The sequence below is a fragment of the Scyliorhinus torazame genome, chromosome 14, assembly GCF_047496885.1.
Source record: "Scyliorhinus torazame isolate Kashiwa2021f chromosome 14, sScyTor2.1, whole genome shotgun sequence".
Taxonomy (NCBI): Eukaryota; Metazoa; Chordata; class Chondrichthyes; order Carcharhiniformes; family Scyliorhinidae; genus Scyliorhinus; species Scyliorhinus torazame.
The window spans coordinates 191,651,667-191,669,229 of record NC_092720.1 but is presented as its reverse complement, the minus strand read 5'-3'; the positions used below and the strand labels follow the sequence as shown (position 1 = coordinate 191,669,229).

The window sequence follows — 17,563 nt, the reverse complement described above, 5'->3', positions numbered from 1 at the left end:
AGTAACGACGTAAACCAGGCTGTCTGATTTTTCTTTCATAAAGCTCATGATCTAAAATTCTGAGCAGCTGGCGAGCTTCAAGCCGCCGGTTTTCAATCAAAGCCTGACACTCTGAAAACATATGGGAACATTCTGCCCAAAGTTGTCTATTGTCTTGGTGTATGTGTTACTTGAGATTAATTTGTCCGAATTGGGATATTATCCACGCCATGCTACATTTGGGCATGGGCTACTTCAGCACCTCAGGAGTTATGAAGACTACTGAATACTGTGGCATCATCAGCAAAAATGTTCTTTCCAGGCCTTCTGTTTTTGGAAAAGAGTGTCATGATTAAGTGAAATTTAAAGACAAACCTGCTTCCTGTGACAAATTACTTTTATGTTCTGCTGTTTATTCACCATTTTCTGAAACTGTTGATGACCATCCGCCTGAAATTTATGTACTGCATATTTCGATTCCGTGATTCTACTTGCAATTTAATGCTTTCAAATGAATCTGAAATGTATTTACTCAATGCCGCCCTTCGTCGAGCAGAGGTTATTAATTATTACGGTGGACTTTAGAATGCTAGTCTGTTTCCATAACTTCCTAATTAGAGGGGATGATTTATATACTTCGGTTAACCACAATTCACTAGCACAAATTCAAAAGGAAATGTTAACGTTCTTATACTGATTTGTTTTCACAGAAATTAACGCACTACAAGGAAAAGGCACCGGACCAGGTTCGCAAAAGATTGTATTTTTTGCTTGCCTTTCCAAGGTATATGTTGCTTGTATTGCACATTTATTGTGTGTATTTCTTCACATTTTAGGTCATATTTAATGTTTGTCGTTTTGACTTTCCTTTTTTGCAAAATATTAGACTGCACCGTAGCGATGCTTTTCAGAATCAATTTCCAGGTGACAACATTTTCTCGTGTTATTGTCATCTTGAAAAAGAAAGCTGTTTATTTCTAATTGTGTGCTAAACAGCATTGGTGGTAAAGGTATACAAAATGATGAAAGAGTCCATCCACCCATACTTTCGTATACCGCCAGATCTAGGAATATTTCCACATTGCCTTTCGAAGTTTCTCTGTTCGAGGTTTCGAAGTTTCTCCCAAAATCAGAAAGCAAGCGTTAGCTTGGCATAATCGAGGTGGAGAACCAAAATTCAACCAATGGCAAAAATAGAAAATAAGTAAAGTCATTCTTTTCTTCTAATTTCAAGTTTTTCTTTATTGCTTGTTGCTTGCTTCATTTCTTTGTTTATTTATTTCCTTCCACTCCTACATTTTTCTTCTTTCATCCTTGTAAACATAAAATTATTACGTTAATGTCCTTCTACATTTCAGGTCCAACAGGGAAAACAAGAGGTAAAGCAAAACTTGCACTGTTTTATTATTTTTTTTAAAAACATTATATTAATGCATTTCTGGTTTCATAATAACAAAATACACAGGTACAGATATAAACATAGTTCAATGATTAACACACCCCTCCATCTCCCACAGATCTCGCCTAAGCTAGACCGACATTGTCTAACTCCCACGCTACTAATCACCCCTTCCCTTATTCCCTACCCCCAGCCCCCCTTATTGAATCTGCTGACGGTTCAAATTTCTCTGAAGAAATCGATAAACGGATGCCAGCTCTCAACGAACCCTAATAATGAACCTCTCAGGGCGAACTTGATTTGCTCAAGCCTGAGAAACCCAGCCATGTCACTAACCCATACCGCTGCTTTTGGGGGCTTCGAGTCCCTCCACGCTAGTAAGATCCGTCTTCGGGCTGCCAAGGAGGCAAAGGCAAAAACATCAGCCTCTCTCGCCCCCGAGACTCCCGGGCCTCCTGACACTCAAAAAATCGCCAACTCTGGCCTCGATGCCACCCTCACCTTTAACACCCTGGACATGACATCTGCAAATTTCTGCAAGAATCCCCTGAACTTCGGGCATGCCAAAACATGTGGACATGGTTTGCGGGCTCTCCTGCACATCGCCCACACCTCTCCTCTACCCCCACAAACCTGCTCACCCGGGCCACCGTTATGGGTGCCCGGTGGATCACCTTGAATTGTATCAGGCTGAGCCTTGCCCATGATGAGGACGTATTATCTCTGCTCATGGCATCCTCCCATAGACCCGCCTCTAACTCCTTTCCCAGCTCATCGTCCCATTTACGTTTTGTCTCCCCTATCTAGGTTTCCTCCCACTCCATGAGTTCTTTGTGAATTTCCGATACATTCCACTCCCCCACCATCGTTCGAGAAACTACCTTGTCCTGTATCCCCTGTGGCAGAAGGAGCGGAAAGGTAAAAACCTGCCTTTGCACAAAATCCTTCACCTGGAGATACCGGAACGCGTTCCCTCCAGGCAATTCAATCTTCACTTCCTGATCCTCCCGACGGGGAAAGCTCCCATCAATAAACAGATCCCCCAGCCTCTCAATACGCGCTATCTGCCACCTCCAAAACCCTGGTCCATCATCCCCGGCACAAACGGTGATTACCACACATTAGAACCGACACCGACGCTCCCTCTACTCTCATATGCTTCCGCCATTACCCTCAGACTTTCGGGCCGCCATCATCACTGGGCCTATGGAGTACCGGGATGGTGAGAACGGCAGAGGTGCCATTACCAATGCCCCCAAACTGTGCCCTTACATAATGCCACCCCCATCCGTTCCCATACCGAATCCTCTCCAACTACCCACTTACTAATCATGGCTACATTCACCGCCCAGTAGTCGTTCCGAAACTACGGCAGTGCCAGCCCTCCCTCCCTTCGACTCCGCTCGCGCAACACTTTCTTTACTCGGGGTTTTACCCGCCCACACAAACCCAGAAATCACCCTGTTCACCCGCTTAAAAATGTCTTTGGAATAAAAATAGGAAGACACTGAAAAACAAACAAATATCTTGGGAGATCCGTCACCTTTACGGTATGTACCCTCCCCGCCAGAGACAGCGGGAGCATATCCCACCACCGAAAGTTCTCCTTCATTTGTTCGACTAATCGGCCCAGATTCAATTTGTGTCGCTGCTCCCACCTTCATGCTACCTGAATAACCAGGTAACGAAAACTACCACCCACCACCTTAAACGGCAACTCCTCCTGCCTCCTCTCCTGTTCCCTCGCTTGGATCGCACACACTTCATTTTTACTCATATTCAACATGTACCCCGAGAAACTGGCCAAATGTCCCTAAGATCCCGTAATATCCGGCATTCCCCCTAACGGGTCGGAAATATTTAGCAGTAGGCCGTCTGCATATAACGAGACACTAAGTCGTCGTCGTCGTCCCCCCCTCCCCCGGACAAGCCCCTTCCAGTCGTTTGACGCTCGCAGCTCCATCGTCAATGGCTCTATAGCAAAGGCAAACAATACCGGGTAGAGGGGACATCCTTGCCTTGTTCCCTGGTGCAATCTAAAATAGTCCCAGCTAACCCAGGTCGTCCGCACTCTCGCCATCGGTGTCTGGTACAGCAACCGAACACAGTCAATAAAGCCCTACCAAAACCCAAACCATCGCAGGATCTTCCACAAAGAAATGCATTCCACCCATCGAAGGGCTTCTCCGCGTCCATACCGACCACCACCATCGCCTCCTCCCCTCAGAGGGCATCATGATCACATTCAGGAGCATTCTAACATTGGCTGTTAACTGGCAACCCTTAAACCCTGTGTGGTCTTCCACTATCACCCCCGGGACACTATCTTCGAGGCCAGGTCTTTCGCCAATAATTTGGCATCAACATTTAATAAGGAGATTGGTCGAGATGACCCACATTGCTCTGGGTCCTTCTCCCGCTTCAGGATCGATGAAATCGAGGCCTGTGACATTATTGGGGGAAGACCACCCCGCTCCCTTGCCTCATTAAATACCCTCACCAGCCGTGGGCCAAGCATCCCAGAGAACCTCTTGTAAAATTCCACTGGGTAGCCCACCGGTCCCGGGTCCTTGCCCGACTGCATGGCCTCCAATCCCTCTGGTATTTCTACATTCCGATCGGGGTTCCTAGCCCCTCCACTAACCCTTCCTCCACCTTCGTAAACTTCAACCTTTCCAAGAACTCCCTCATCCACACCACCCCAGATGGGGCTCCGACTCATATAACCGACTGTAAAACGCCTTTAAGACAACGTTCACCCTCGTTGGGTCCAGTACCAAGTTTCCTCTTCTGTCCTTCACTCTTCCTATCTCGCTGGCCGCCTCCCTTTTTCTGAGCTCATGTGCTAGCATCCGACTGGCCTTCTCGCCTGGCTCATATATCACCCCTCTCACCTTCCTCAACTGCCCCACCACCTTCTCTGTAGATAGCAGCCCAAACTCCATCTGCAGCTTCTGCCACTCCTTCAACAACCCTGCTTCCGGGGCTTCAGAATATCTTCTATCCACCTGGAGTATCTCCCGAACCCAACGTATCCGTCTCTGCCCTTTCCACCTTCTCCCTATGAGCCCGCATCGAAATTAGCTCCCCCCCGAAGCACCGTCTTCAGTGCTTCCCACACGATTGCTGCTGAAACTTTCCCCGTAGCATTTATCTCCAAATAATTTTGGATGGCCTCCCCTACCCGTCCGCACCCCCCCCCCCCCTCCCCCTCATCAGCAAACAGTCCCACGTGCAGTCTCCAAAGCGGGCGCTGACTTCTCTCCTTGCTCACCAATATGGGGACTCAGTGTGGGGCATGGCCCAACACAACAATCGCCGAATACTCGGCATCAACCATCCCCGACAGCAAAGCCTTGTACAAAACAAAACAAAACCAATCCGGGAGTACACTTTGTGAACCTGGGAGAAAAAAGGAAACTCCTTCGCTCATGGCCACCCAAACATCCACGCCCCCCCCCCCCCCTCTCTCGCCGCATATGTTCCATAAACCATTTTAACTCCTTCGCCACGGCTGGCACCCTCCCTGTCCTTGAACTCGACCAATTTAAACTCGGTTCAATGAGACTGTTAAAGTCACCTGCCATGGTCAACCTATGTGAGTCCAACACGGGATCTTCCCCAACACCCGCCTCATAAACTCCGCGTCATCCCAGTTTGTGCATAAATATTTACTAAGACCATGAGCATCGCCTCCAACTTCCCACTCACAATAACATGCCCACTCCCCTCCCCCACCCCACCCCCACCCCCAATCTGCCACTATGCTCCCTACCTCAAATGAAACCTGCTTATTAATCAAGATCACAACACATCTAGTTTTAGAATCTAGCCCCGAATGAAATACCCGCTCTACCCAACCTTTCCTCAGCCTGGTCTGATCCACCACTCGTGAGTGTATCTCGAGGAACATTGCCACGTCTGCTTCAGCCTTTCCAGATGCACGAACCGACGAGCCCTCTTGACCAGCCCATTCAGCCCTCTCAAGTTCCATGTGATCAGCCTGGTTGGAAGCCCCCCCCCCGCCCCTTGCCGATCAACTACCACCCTTTATAGGCCAGCCTCCGGCCCGTGTCCCGCGCCTCCTCAGGCTCGCCCTCGGGTATCCACCGTCATCGACTTCTCATTTGTATTCAAACGCAAGTCCCTCCCCTGTCAGCAGAATAGTTTCCCCTCCCAACCCCACCCCTCCCTAACAAAACAACAATTTCAACGCCCCCCCCCCATAACAAACAAGTCACCTGCGCGCCCCACCCCACTGCGCGTCCGAGAGCTAGAACGCCCAATTAGCCTGGCAGCACTGGCCCATGGCGCCAAGCATTCTACCCCCCACTGGATAGCTCTGTGGCTTCACAGCGCCAGGGTCCCAGGTTCGATTCCCCGCTGGGTCACTGTCTGTGCAGAGTTTGCATTTTCTCCCCAGCTCGTTTGCGGGTCACCTATGAAAGTCAAGAACTGTATTTTGCATCGGAGGAGGAGGCGATAATCTTTGTGGAAGATAGGGGACTGGAGGTGATGGAGGACATTGAACTTGGGACGAGTAATTCTGTATTTGTGCTGCTTAATTTATTTTCATTTTGGTTTTGTATGTATTGGCTTTGTCCCACGTTTTGGGCCGTGGCTCAGTGGGACAAAAGTTGTATGTGGGTTAACACCTTCTCTTGCAGCCTTTTCTGGTGGTCCCTCATCAGCCCCTACTCCGCCTCCATCGTGGTTCGTTGGTCCTAGTGCTCAGCCACCGCATCTTCCACCTTCTTGATCGCCTGTCCTTCTGCTTCCAATCTTTGCTCCACCCGGTCAATCCCTGTCTTAACCGGGTCCAGGTACTCTTGCCTTTGCTTGGCAAAGCTCTCCTGGAGGAAGTTCACCAGCAGCTCCGTTGACCACTGGGCAGGCAATCCCGGCCCCTGAGCCTCTGCCATGCTTTCTTGTGCCGCTGACTCCACTCTCCTCTTTGTCGAACAACCTCTTCTTTGCAGACCACTTATGGTCCACGACTCCATAAACTGGTGGGGAATTCTTCGTCTCTTCTTCACCAGCATCCAAATTCCCGATACGTCGGGGAAAAGTCCCAGATGTCCACCACGAGCGGGAGCTACCAGATAAGCGACCTCTCAATCAATCGCCGCTACCGCAAGTCCTGCATTGTTTTATTATTAACACAGAAAGTTCCCTAGCAACAGATTGCATGTCTGAAACATATTGGATGCGCTATGATAGAATGGGCCACGTTCATGTCATGACTGTCCTAAATAGATCATGTGTCACGGTGGGCGAATGCATCACACTGGCGTGTTATGGCACTTCAGCGGGATATGGAGTTTTAGATACAAAAATAAATTGCTTCCCATATTCGCAAGTCTCCATTACCCATGGGTGCAAAAACCACACATACTTCATGCACTTCTGCTTTCTCCTTACATTACCTACGATGAAATCCTTCTGCTTCTGCAGCCCACGTGATTGTTCCGCGAACGTATTTCCAGCTGTCAATGCCACTGTTTCAACAGGACCGAAACAATCTCAATTATATAGATCGGTATTATTCAATAAGTCTTTTAGCGTGGGAGGAGGAAGCTTTTGTGATTTCAATTCATTTTAGAGAGATCGTAAATAATTATTGTTACTATGTGCTTAGTAGTCATAGTGGTCGGAGAACATTACGGGCACAATGTGGGTAAAACTGATCTAACGTGGGAAATCTTCTCACTGTGTTGCATAATGTTAGGCCACATTGAAATAATACTGGATACCACCTTTATGTAAAGAAACTGGAACCATTTTCATTATGAATGGGTTACAGTCTAATTGAAACCAGGTGTGAACGATCCCAGGGTGTTCTAAAGAATATGAATAACTGGAGCCGAATGGTCTGCATATCATGGTCTTATGTTTCGCTCATACCTGATTGAGGAAACATGCTTGTGATAAGAAGACTAACCCATGGACATAATGAGTGGCCGATCCGACGACGCCGAAGTTGCGTTGTCGCGAAAAACGATGCCTTACGTTCCTGTGTGTGGTACATAGAACATACAGTGCAGAAGGAGGCCATTCGGCCCATTGAGTCTGCACCGCCTCACTCACGCCCTCATTTCCACCCTATCCCCGTAATCCAATAACCCCTCCTAACCTTTTTGGACACTAAAGGCAATTTAGCATGGCCAATCCACCGAACCTGCACGTCTTTGGACTGTGGGAGGAAACCGGAGCAGACATGGGGAGAACATACAGACTCCGAACAGTGACCCAACAGGGAATCGAACCTGGGACCCTGGCGCTGTGAAGCCACTGTGCTGTCCACTTGTGCTACAGTGCTGCCCAACCGTGGGTTTATAAGCCTGGTCAAATGACTCGAATAACAACACCATTTTCCGAATTTACAATCCAAGGTTACATCGGTTTGTCGTTGTTAATGTGGTCTAGCAGTTTCTGCTGATAAATTGGTACTGGATGTATTAGTGTTGTTGTAACATACACGAATATTCCAACATAAAGCTGGAACATGACGATTGAGAAGTTCCTCTCCTTCTCGTCCATACGCTGCACTGCTATGATGAACGAAAGTTGTTTTGTGCAACATGACCTATTGCTGCAAATTTTCGCTCCCAGTGTGCATATTCAACTTGTGTCAATGGCAGGTGCTTTAACATTACAATATTTAAAATTGTTCCTCCACTGGCAAGGTTGAACTGTCTCTATGCGTATATCATAACGGCATTAAAAATCAGTTTGTGAGGTATTCACATAGATATTTGTGCATTTGTAGAGAAAGTACCCCAATACATTTTTATAGATCGTCGGCACCTGATTATAAAGCTGAGTCTTGTGTTGTATCTTTTCACAGCCAGCACAGAGGAATTATACACAGGTATAAAAAAATACTGTTAATGCTTGCAAATGTTGGAGAAACACTATTGATATTGAGTGTTAGGGAGTGACAGTATTAACGTGTGATTTTGAAATGGCGGTTTGTGGAGAGCACGGATTCGGGGTGCATTTGACGGAAAAGGATTGGGAGACTTGCTTCGCACAGTGGCATAAGCGTCTTCAATGAATGCAGGGAAACGAGGGAAAGATAACTCGATATGTGATTTTTCAAACTCCTTTCCAACCTCATGTCACGATTTGAGCCTTAGTTGATCAGCCACGTCCTTGTTTTGCCGATGTCAGCAAGAGGTAATAAGATTTCTCGTGCTGTCAAAATCCCATGCTACTGTGGATCGAAGGATTTAGAAAACATGCTATGCATCTTCAATGTCTCGCGCACAATTTAATGGTGACTGCACGCGGGGTTTTGTTGTATTCTCATGAAAACTTGAATGATACATAATATGTATTTAAAATAGTAGAATTAACAGCCAGTTTAACGGAACTTTTAGTTTTTGATTTATTTCAACATCATTCACTAGCCGTCTGATTCCTGTGGCATTCCAGTACTTTCTTGCAGAATAGAACGGATTACGTGTCCTAGTGGGTTTGGGCTGTGTAATATTTCACATGACTATTATTTAATTGATTAAAACTATAAGGGTTCATTTCTTAAGCCAGAAAACAATCGTATAAGCTATCAATTAATGCTGTGACTGAGTGACTGAAAGACTACTGGGGCAACCTGCAGAAATTTAAATGGGTCATTTTAAGCGTCGATGGATGACATTTAAACTTGAATGTTACTTATGTGTTAGGAGCAGGAGTAGGCAATTTAGCTCCTCAAGACTGCTGGAGCTGTGTTTGGGCGGTTGAAATATTACCGTATAAAATAGTCAATGGTGGTAGAACATGGTCCTAGACGGGATGCCAGATTGTCATTGTTTAATGGAGTTCCAGAAAGAATTTAACAAAGTGCCGCACAAAAGGTTTATACACAATGTAAGATCACTTGGGAGGAGGGGTGATTTATTACCTTGTATAGAAGACTGATAAACCGGCAAAAGGCAGATGTCGGCATGAATAGGTATGTTTCTGATTTTCAAGATGAGACTAGTGGGTTTCCGCAGCATTCGGTCATCGGGGCCCAACTATTTACAATTACTATTAATCACTTGGGTGCAGGGATAGAATATTCTACAGCCAAATTTGCAGATGACACTGAATTAGGGGGGATAGTAAGTTGCAATGGAGAAATAATAAATTTACAGATGGAGATAGAGAAGTAAGATGAATGGGCCAAAACGAGGCAGATGGAGCTTAACATGGATAATATCCAGTTTGGTCCGAAAAATGAAAAGCCAACTTATAATAAAAGTGAAAGAGACCTCGGAGTGCTTCAGGGCAGAGAGATATGGGTGCCCTGGGGCATACATCACATAAAACTAGATGCCGGCACAGCAGGTAATAACAGCCTTTGGAACTCAGGAATAGAATATAAAAGGAATATTCGTCACGTCGAATCTGCAAGCTGGGCACTCGTGGGAAACAAGTAACAGTCGAAATAGAGCGGATTAACATGATAATGACATTACCATCCATCCTGCTTTTTACACACAAGATGTATTTCGGCCACGTACATTGAAATCAATCCATCCTTCCATGAAATTATAGAAAAATAATTATATACCAACTACTACCCAATGCAATATTTCCTGCTGCCTATTCTAAGGAAGTTGAGTGAGCATATTGCCTCGAGTTGAACGTGTTTACACGTTCTCCACGATATTGATGGATGCGAGCCTGTTTCTGAAGGGAGAGACGTCTTTCCGAAGCTTTCCATCTTCCATTCACCAGACAAAATGCAGAAATTCCAAATTTCAAACGGACACCAGAAATTACTGCGACAGGAGAGAGAGATGCTGATTGGTTGCCAAGCCCAATCAATTGAGTTGCAATCGAAACAGGCAATGTGCGTTAAACTCAGCAGGTCTGGTAGCATTCATGGTGAAATAAAGCGAGTCCATATGACCCTTTGGCTTTTTAAAAGCTTTATATGGATTCGAAACGTTAACTCTATTTTTCTCCAGACCTGTTGAGTTAAACCAGCATTTTCTGGTTGTATTGAAGATTTCTAGCATCCACCGTAGCTTGCTCTTGCTTAAGTTGAGCTAATTCCGTTCAATGACATGTACATTCACTGGAAGAACAACCGAAAGGACCATAATCTATTTTTTGCATCAATTCAAATTATGAAATCGTTTCTCAGGATAACCTAGTTGAAGGATCTCGAGTACAATGAACAAAATGTGCAGCGGTACTCAAGCAGCATGTTTTTGTTGCTCATATATCTCCACCTTTCACTTCCAGTGGCGACTATGGAGGAGTAGGTCACACATTCGTTAGCTCCCGACTGGAACGGACTTTCGGACCTTTTTTTCCCGACTTTTCTCGGACTTTAGAGGATAGGTCGGTGCAGTGGGCAATATTTAGAAGGATTCCCTCTCCGATGTATGGCTAATTGAACGAGAAGTGGCCGTGCGAAAAGACTCAGCCCGGATAGAGTGAAGCAGTCGGAGCTGGTATCGCGGTGCAGCGTGGCGGAGTGTCAGGACCAGGGAGTGGTGGCTCAGTGGTCTAAGGAGCAACAGGTGAAGTTCTTTAAGGACTGGTTCGCTGAGCTGAAAAAGGAAATGTTGGACCCGATCAAGGCTGCGGTCGATCAAATGGTATTGAATCAGGCAGCCCAAGGGAAAGCGAGACAAGAAATTGAGCTGACGTTATCTAGCTTGGAGGACTATCTAAACGGGCTGGAGGACAAAGTGGAGGTGTTAGATGAGCGCCACAAGAGAATGCAGGAGAAGCTGGATGACGTGGAGAACAGGTCCAGGAAGCAGAACTTAAGGATTGTTGGCCTCCCTGAAGGCATTCAGGGGTCCAACGTGGGAGCATATGTGGGGGGCATGTTGGAGACACTGCTGGGGGCCGGAGCGTGTTCTCGGCCCCTGGAAGTGGATGGAGCGCACAGAGCCCTCGCTAGGAAGCCGAAGGCGAATGACCCGCCGAAGGCCATGGTTGTGCGTTTCCACCGTTTTTCAGACAAAGAACTCGTCTTGTGGTGGGCCAAGAAAGAGCGTAGCAGCAAATGGGAGAACTGCGAGGTGCGCATCTATAAAGACCTGGGAGCGGAGCTGGCCAAGAGACGTGCTGAGATCAATTGGGTGAAGAAGATCCTCTTCAAAAAGGGGGTGAAATTCGTGATGCTGTGATGGGTGGTTCGTAATCTTTGTAATTTTTGTAGTGGCTCAAATAAGATGGTATGTAGTTTTGCGGTACGTATTGGGCTGAGGTGGTGGATTGAGGGTGCTTTGTTTTGCAGGGATTTGATGCGGAGGGGGGAGAGGGCTCTGAAGTTGGTGCTATTCTGTGGGAGGTTGGGTCTTGTTTCAAGCGATTGTTTCTTCATGGGTTTATGTTAATTTATTTTTACTTGTGGTTGTTTACTTGCTGGGAACTGCGATGTTGTTAAATGGTTTATTCATGTCGGGAGAGGGGTTCGAACAATAGGGAGTCAGACTGCTTGGCACCAGGGGCGGGGGTTGAAGGGGCCAGCATGGTTCAGCTGACTCGCGGAAGCGAGGTGCTGGTGAGCATGTCCTTAGTCCGTGCTTGATTTGGGGGATTAGGTTTCTGGAGCTGTTGTGGGGGGGGGGGGGGGGGAGAGGGAGAGGCTGCTTCGCTGACAGGGGGGAACTATTATCGGGGAACAAATGGGAGGTCGGGAACGGCTGCTGCTTGTGGGGGAGCTCGGGGAATCGGGGGGGGGGGGGCGCGGGCTTGGGGCTAGCCAAAAAAAGTTATGGCTAGTCGGCAGAAGGGGGCGGTGGCAGCTGATTACATGGAATCCAGGCTGATTACATGGAATGTGAGAGGATTGAATGGGCCGGTCAAAAGGACTCGCGTTTTCGCGCAGTTAAAGCGGCTGAAGGCAGACGAAGCAATGCTTCAGGAGACACATCTAAAGATTATTGACCAGACGAGATAGAGAGAGGTGTGTTAGTCAGGTGTTCCACTCGGGGCTGGACTCAAAGACCATGGGGGTAACGATATTTATCTGTAAGCATGTGGCGTTTGAGGCTGGAAGAATTGTGGCTGATAAGGGGGTATATATATAATGGTGAGTGGAAAGTTGGAGGGAGTACGGGTGGTACTTTTGAACGGATATGCACTGAACTGGGTCAATGTGGGATTTATGAGCCAGGTGTTAGGCAGGATCCCGGACTTGGAGTCTCACAGCCTGACCATGGGGAGGGGGGGGGCATTAACATGGTCATTGATCCCGATCTGGACCAGTCAAAATCCAGGTCTGTAAGGAGGCCGGCGGCAAAGGAGTTGAGGGGTTTAATGGAGCAGATTGGAGGGGGGGGGGGGGGGGGGGGAAGGTGTCGACCCGTGGAGATTCGAGCGGACGAGGGCGATGGAGTTTTCTTTGTTTATCATGTCCATAAAGTTTACTCCCGTATTGATTTTTTTTGTTCTGAGCAGGGCACTAATTTCGAAGGTGGCGGGGATGGAATATTCGGCAATTGTAGTCTCTGATCATGCCCCGCATTGGGTGGATTTGCGGTTGAGTGAGGAGAGAGGGCAGCGCCCGTTGTGTAGACTAGATGTAGGGTTGTTAGCGGACGAAGCGGTCTGCGGGCGGGTGAATAAGTCCATCCAGAATTACTTGTAAACAAATGATACGGGAGAGGTATCAGCAGCGACGTTTGGGAGGCTCTGAAAGCAGTTGTAAGAGGGGAACTAATTTCCATTCGGTCCCATAGAGAAAAGCTGGAACTAGCATAGAGGGAGAGATTAGTGGAGGAGATACTTCGAGTGGATAGGAGATAGGCGGAGGCCCTGGACCCTGGGCTCCTGAGGGAGTGTCGGAAGCTACAGGCAGAGTTTGAGTGGTTGACCACGGGGAGAGCGGTGCAACAATTGAAGAGGGCAAGGGGGGCGATATACGAATATGGGGAAAAGGCGAGCAGGATGCTGGCGCACCAGCTGAGGAAGAGAGACGCGGCCAGGGAGATTGGGAGAGTAAGATAAAGGGAGGGTAACATGGTGTTGGACCCAGAGGGGGGTGAAAGACGTTTTTAAAGAATGTTATAGCAAATTATATGAGTCGGAACCCCCGGCTGGAGTAGAAGTGATGAGGCAATTTCTAGATCAGTTGAGGTTTCCGAGGGTGGAGGAGGACCTGGTGGAGGGGCTGGGGGCCCCGATTGAGGCAGAGGAAATTGTTAAAGGACTGGAGGGCATGAAGTCGGGCAGGGCTCCGGGGCCGGACGGTTACCTGGTAAAGATTTATAAGAAGTTCTCAGAGGTGTTGTTGCCCACTGCTGAAGAGGACCTTTAACGAGGCTAGAGAGAGGGGATCCTCCCCCCACCCCCCCCCCCCCCCCCCCCCACCCACCCCACCCCCCGCCCCCTAAGATGTTGCAGATCTCGATTTCACTCATTCCTAAACGAGAGAAGGACCCAGAGCAATCTGGGTCATATACGCCAATTTCGGTTTTGAACGCAGATGCCAAGCTGCTGGCTAAGATTTTGGCCACTAGGATAGAAGACTGTGTCCCGGAGGTGATAGAGAGGACCAAACTCGATTTGTTAAGGGCAGATAGCTCAATGCTAACGTCCGGAGGCTTTTAAATGTAATCATGATCGACTCAGAAGGAGAGGAGGCGGAAGTAGAAGTTGCGATGGACGCGGAGAAGGCTTTTGACCAGGTGGAGTGGGAGTATCTATGGGAGACGCTGGGGAGGTTTGGGTTTGGTGAAGGGCTTTATTGACTGGGTGCGATTGCTCTACCAGGTGCCAGGAGCGAGCATCTGTCCGAACCAGCTGAGGTCGGGGTACTTTAAGCTACACCGAGGGACGAGGCAGGGGTGCCCCCTCTCCGCGTTGCTGTTTGCTCTGGCTATAGAGCCATTGGCCATGGCACTGAGAGCATCAAGGAATCGGCAGGGGCTGGTTCGCGGGGGGGGGGGGGGGGGGGAGGGGGGGTTGTGGAGCACCGGGTTTCACGGTATGCGGACGATCTGCTCTTGTACATCTCGGACCCGGTAGAGGGGATGGGGGAGGTTATGCAGATCTTGGGGGAATTTTGCAGATTTTCACGGTATAAACTGAACATGGGAAAAAGTGAATTGTTCGTGACGCAGGCAAGGGAGCACGAGAGGAGACTGAAGGAGTTGCCGCTCAGGATGATAGAGAGGAGCTTTCGCTACCTGGGAATACAGGTGGCTCGGAAATGGGAGGCATTACACGAGCTCAACCTAACCCGGCTGGTAGAGCAAATGGAAGTGGACTTTAAAAGATGGGATACGCTCCCACTATCACTGGCGGGGAGGGTACAGACCGTGAAAATGACGGTCCTCCACAGATTTTTGTTTGTCTTCCAGTACCTCCCCACCTTCATCCCTAAGGCCTTTTTTAAGCAGGTGAACAAGATTACTTCGGGCTTTATATGGGCGAATAAAACCCCGCGAGTGAAGAAAATGCTGTTGGAGCGCAGTCGGGGGCGATAGTGCGTTGGTGCTGCCGAACTTCTGCAACTACGACTGGGTGGCGAACATAGCGATGATGATTAGGAATTGGGTGGTGGGGGGGGGGGTCCGCATGGGAGTGGATGGAGGTGGCGTCATGCAAAGGCACCAGTTTGGGAGCGCTGGTAACGGTACCTCTGTCGTTCTCGCCGGTCTGTTACTCCACTAGCCCGGTGGTGGTGGCTGCATTGAGGATCTGGGGGCAATGGAGGAGGTATAAGAACATGGAGGATGCATCGGTCTGGACCGCGTTTTGCAATAACCACAGGTTTGCACCAGGCAGGATAGATGGCGGGTTCCGGATCTGGCAGAGAGCAGGAATTAGACTGATGGGGGATCGATTCATAGACGGGAGTTTTCCCAGTCTAAAGGCGTTAGAGGACAAGTTCAAGCTGCCGCCTGGGAATAGTTTCAGATATTTGCAAGTGCGGAACTTTTGGAGCAAACAGGTGTTGGCTTTCGTGCTGATGCCGCCACGGGGGATACAGGACAGAGTAGCCTCCGGTATCTGGGTGGGGGAGGGGAAGGTGTTAGATATCTATCAGGAGTTGTTGGAGGCGGAGGAAACCCTGGTGGAGGAACTGAAGGGCAAGTGGGAGGAGGGGTGAGGTGGGGAGTTAGAGGCGGGTCTGTGGGCGGCTCGCCCTCAGCATGGTTAATTCCTCCTCATCATGTGCCAGGCCTATTCTAATACAGTTTAAAATGGTTCACCGTGCACACATGACAGCGGCGAGGAAGAGCAAGTTTTTCGGGGTAGAAGAGAGATGTGCGAGGTGTGCGGGAAGCCCAGCAAACCATGTCCACATGTTTTGGGAATGCCCGAAGCTTGGAGGGTTCTGGCAGGGGTTTTCCAAGGCAATGTCCAAGATGGTATGTACGTGGGTGGTGCCGAGTCCAGAGATGGCGATCTTTGGAGTGTCAGAAGATCCGGGAGTTCAGGGAGTGAAAGAGGCCGACATTCTGACCTTGCCTCCCTGGTAGCCCGGAGACGGAACCTTTTAATGTGGAGGGACTCGAAGCCCCCGAGTGTGGAGACTTGGGTCAGTGACATGGCTGGGTTTCTCAAGCTGGAGAAAATAAAGTTTACCTTGAGAGGGTCGATGCAGGGGTTCTCTCGGAGGTGGCAACCGTTTGTCGATTTTCTCGGGGAAAATTAAAATGTCAGCAGAAGCAGCATTCTGAATGGGGGTGCGGGTAGGTGCAATATGGTTAAGGGATGTACAGAAGGGGTTGGGTGGGAAATGTCTATTTCACCATGTTGATGTTTATGTTATTATTATTTCGTTTGTTATTGTCATATAAATTTTGCAAATACTTCAATAAAAATATATTTTTTTAAATCTCCATCTTTCAAGCGAAACTTACGTCAATGCCCCACTATCTCTCCGTTTTCCCGTCAATATTCTTCTGATATGGCTCTACTACAGAAAGATTAGAATGCTGAGATGTGGGCCACATTAATCCAAACAGCAAGTGGGAAGCTGGGAAATGGACCGGGTGAAACGTAGATTTTCGGCTCACTTGTTTTTCTATGGATAGTGCATAAACACGCCTCCGCTCTGAGCTTTTAGGTTCACACAGGTAGAGTAACAGAAAATAATAAGGTCTTCCAATGCAACCATCTTCTTCTGTGAAATCTTGCTGCCAAAAAATTTAAACTCGTGTTTTCATCCAAATACGTATTTATCATTTCTACACTACTCCTGTGCACCTTACAGTTAGATTTTGTCAGCACTAACATCTTTCACACAGATATATCAGTGATGTGATACACAATCAGCAAACTTGGAACCGTGCCGAAAAATAGGGTAAACTGCTGGGTAGAACATTGGCAAATGGAATTTAACCCTGCAATGTGTGAGGTGATGCATTTTTGGAGGATTAACAAGGCAAGAGCATACACAACAAATGGTAAGGCACGAGGAAGTACAGAGGTCAAGAGGGACCTTGGGGTTCATGTCCAATGGTCTCTGAAAGCACAGGACATGCAAATAAGATAGCAGGGAGGTTAAGGTGGTCTGTATAAAACGTTCGTTAGGCCACACTAGACTATTGTATGCAGCTCTACTCACCACACTATCAGAAGGATATGATTGCACTAGAGAGGGTGCAGCCGAGATTGGTCACAAATTTTCCTGGGCTGGAGCGTTTCAGCTATGAAAAAAGACAGGCTAGGCTGAGTTGCTTTCCTTGGAGCAGGAAAGGCAGAAAGGGGAACTAATTGAAAGGTACAGAGTTATGAGGCACATAAATATGGCAACTTCTAACCAATGTCCTTAGTAGAGGGACCAACAAACAGGGGGCAAAGACTTAAAGAAAGGCACAGGATATTTACAGGGATTTGAGGAAAACACTTTTTACTCAAAGTATTCACTCAGGAAAAAGATAATGTTGTGGAGGAGAATGCTGAGCCCCAGGCTAATAGAATAGATGGCATTGAGGTACGTAGGGAAGAGGTGTTGACAATTCTGGACAGGCTGAAAATAGATAAGTCCCCGGGACCTGATGGGATTTATCCTAGGATTCTCTGGGAGGCCAGGGGAGAGATTGCTGGACCTTTGGCTTTGATTTTTATGTCATCATTGGCTACAGGAATAGTGCCAGAGGACTGGAGGACAGCAAATGTGGTCCCTTTGTTCAAAAAGGGGAGCAGAGACAACCCCGGCAACTATAGACCGGTGAGCCTCACGTCTGTAGTGGGTAAAGTCTTGGAGGGGGTTAT

General features: G+C 48.1%; 1 protein-coding gene across 1 annotated transcript in view; it reads left to right on the top strand.

Annotated features, from left to right (window-relative positions):
- LOC140389101 (uncharacterized) overlaps positions 1-17,563 on the top strand; it is a 306,705-nt gene that overhangs the window by 53,884 nt on the left and 235,258 nt on the right. The window contains exons 13-15 of the mRNA XM_072473261.1: positions 690-725; positions 1,338-1,358; positions 8,226-8,249. Of these exons, the coding sequence (XP_072329362.1) occupies positions 690-725; positions 1,338-1,358; positions 8,226-8,249 (81 nt within the window). The remainder of the gene's footprint in view (positions 1-689; positions 726-1,337; positions 1,359-8,225; positions 8,250-17,563) is intronic.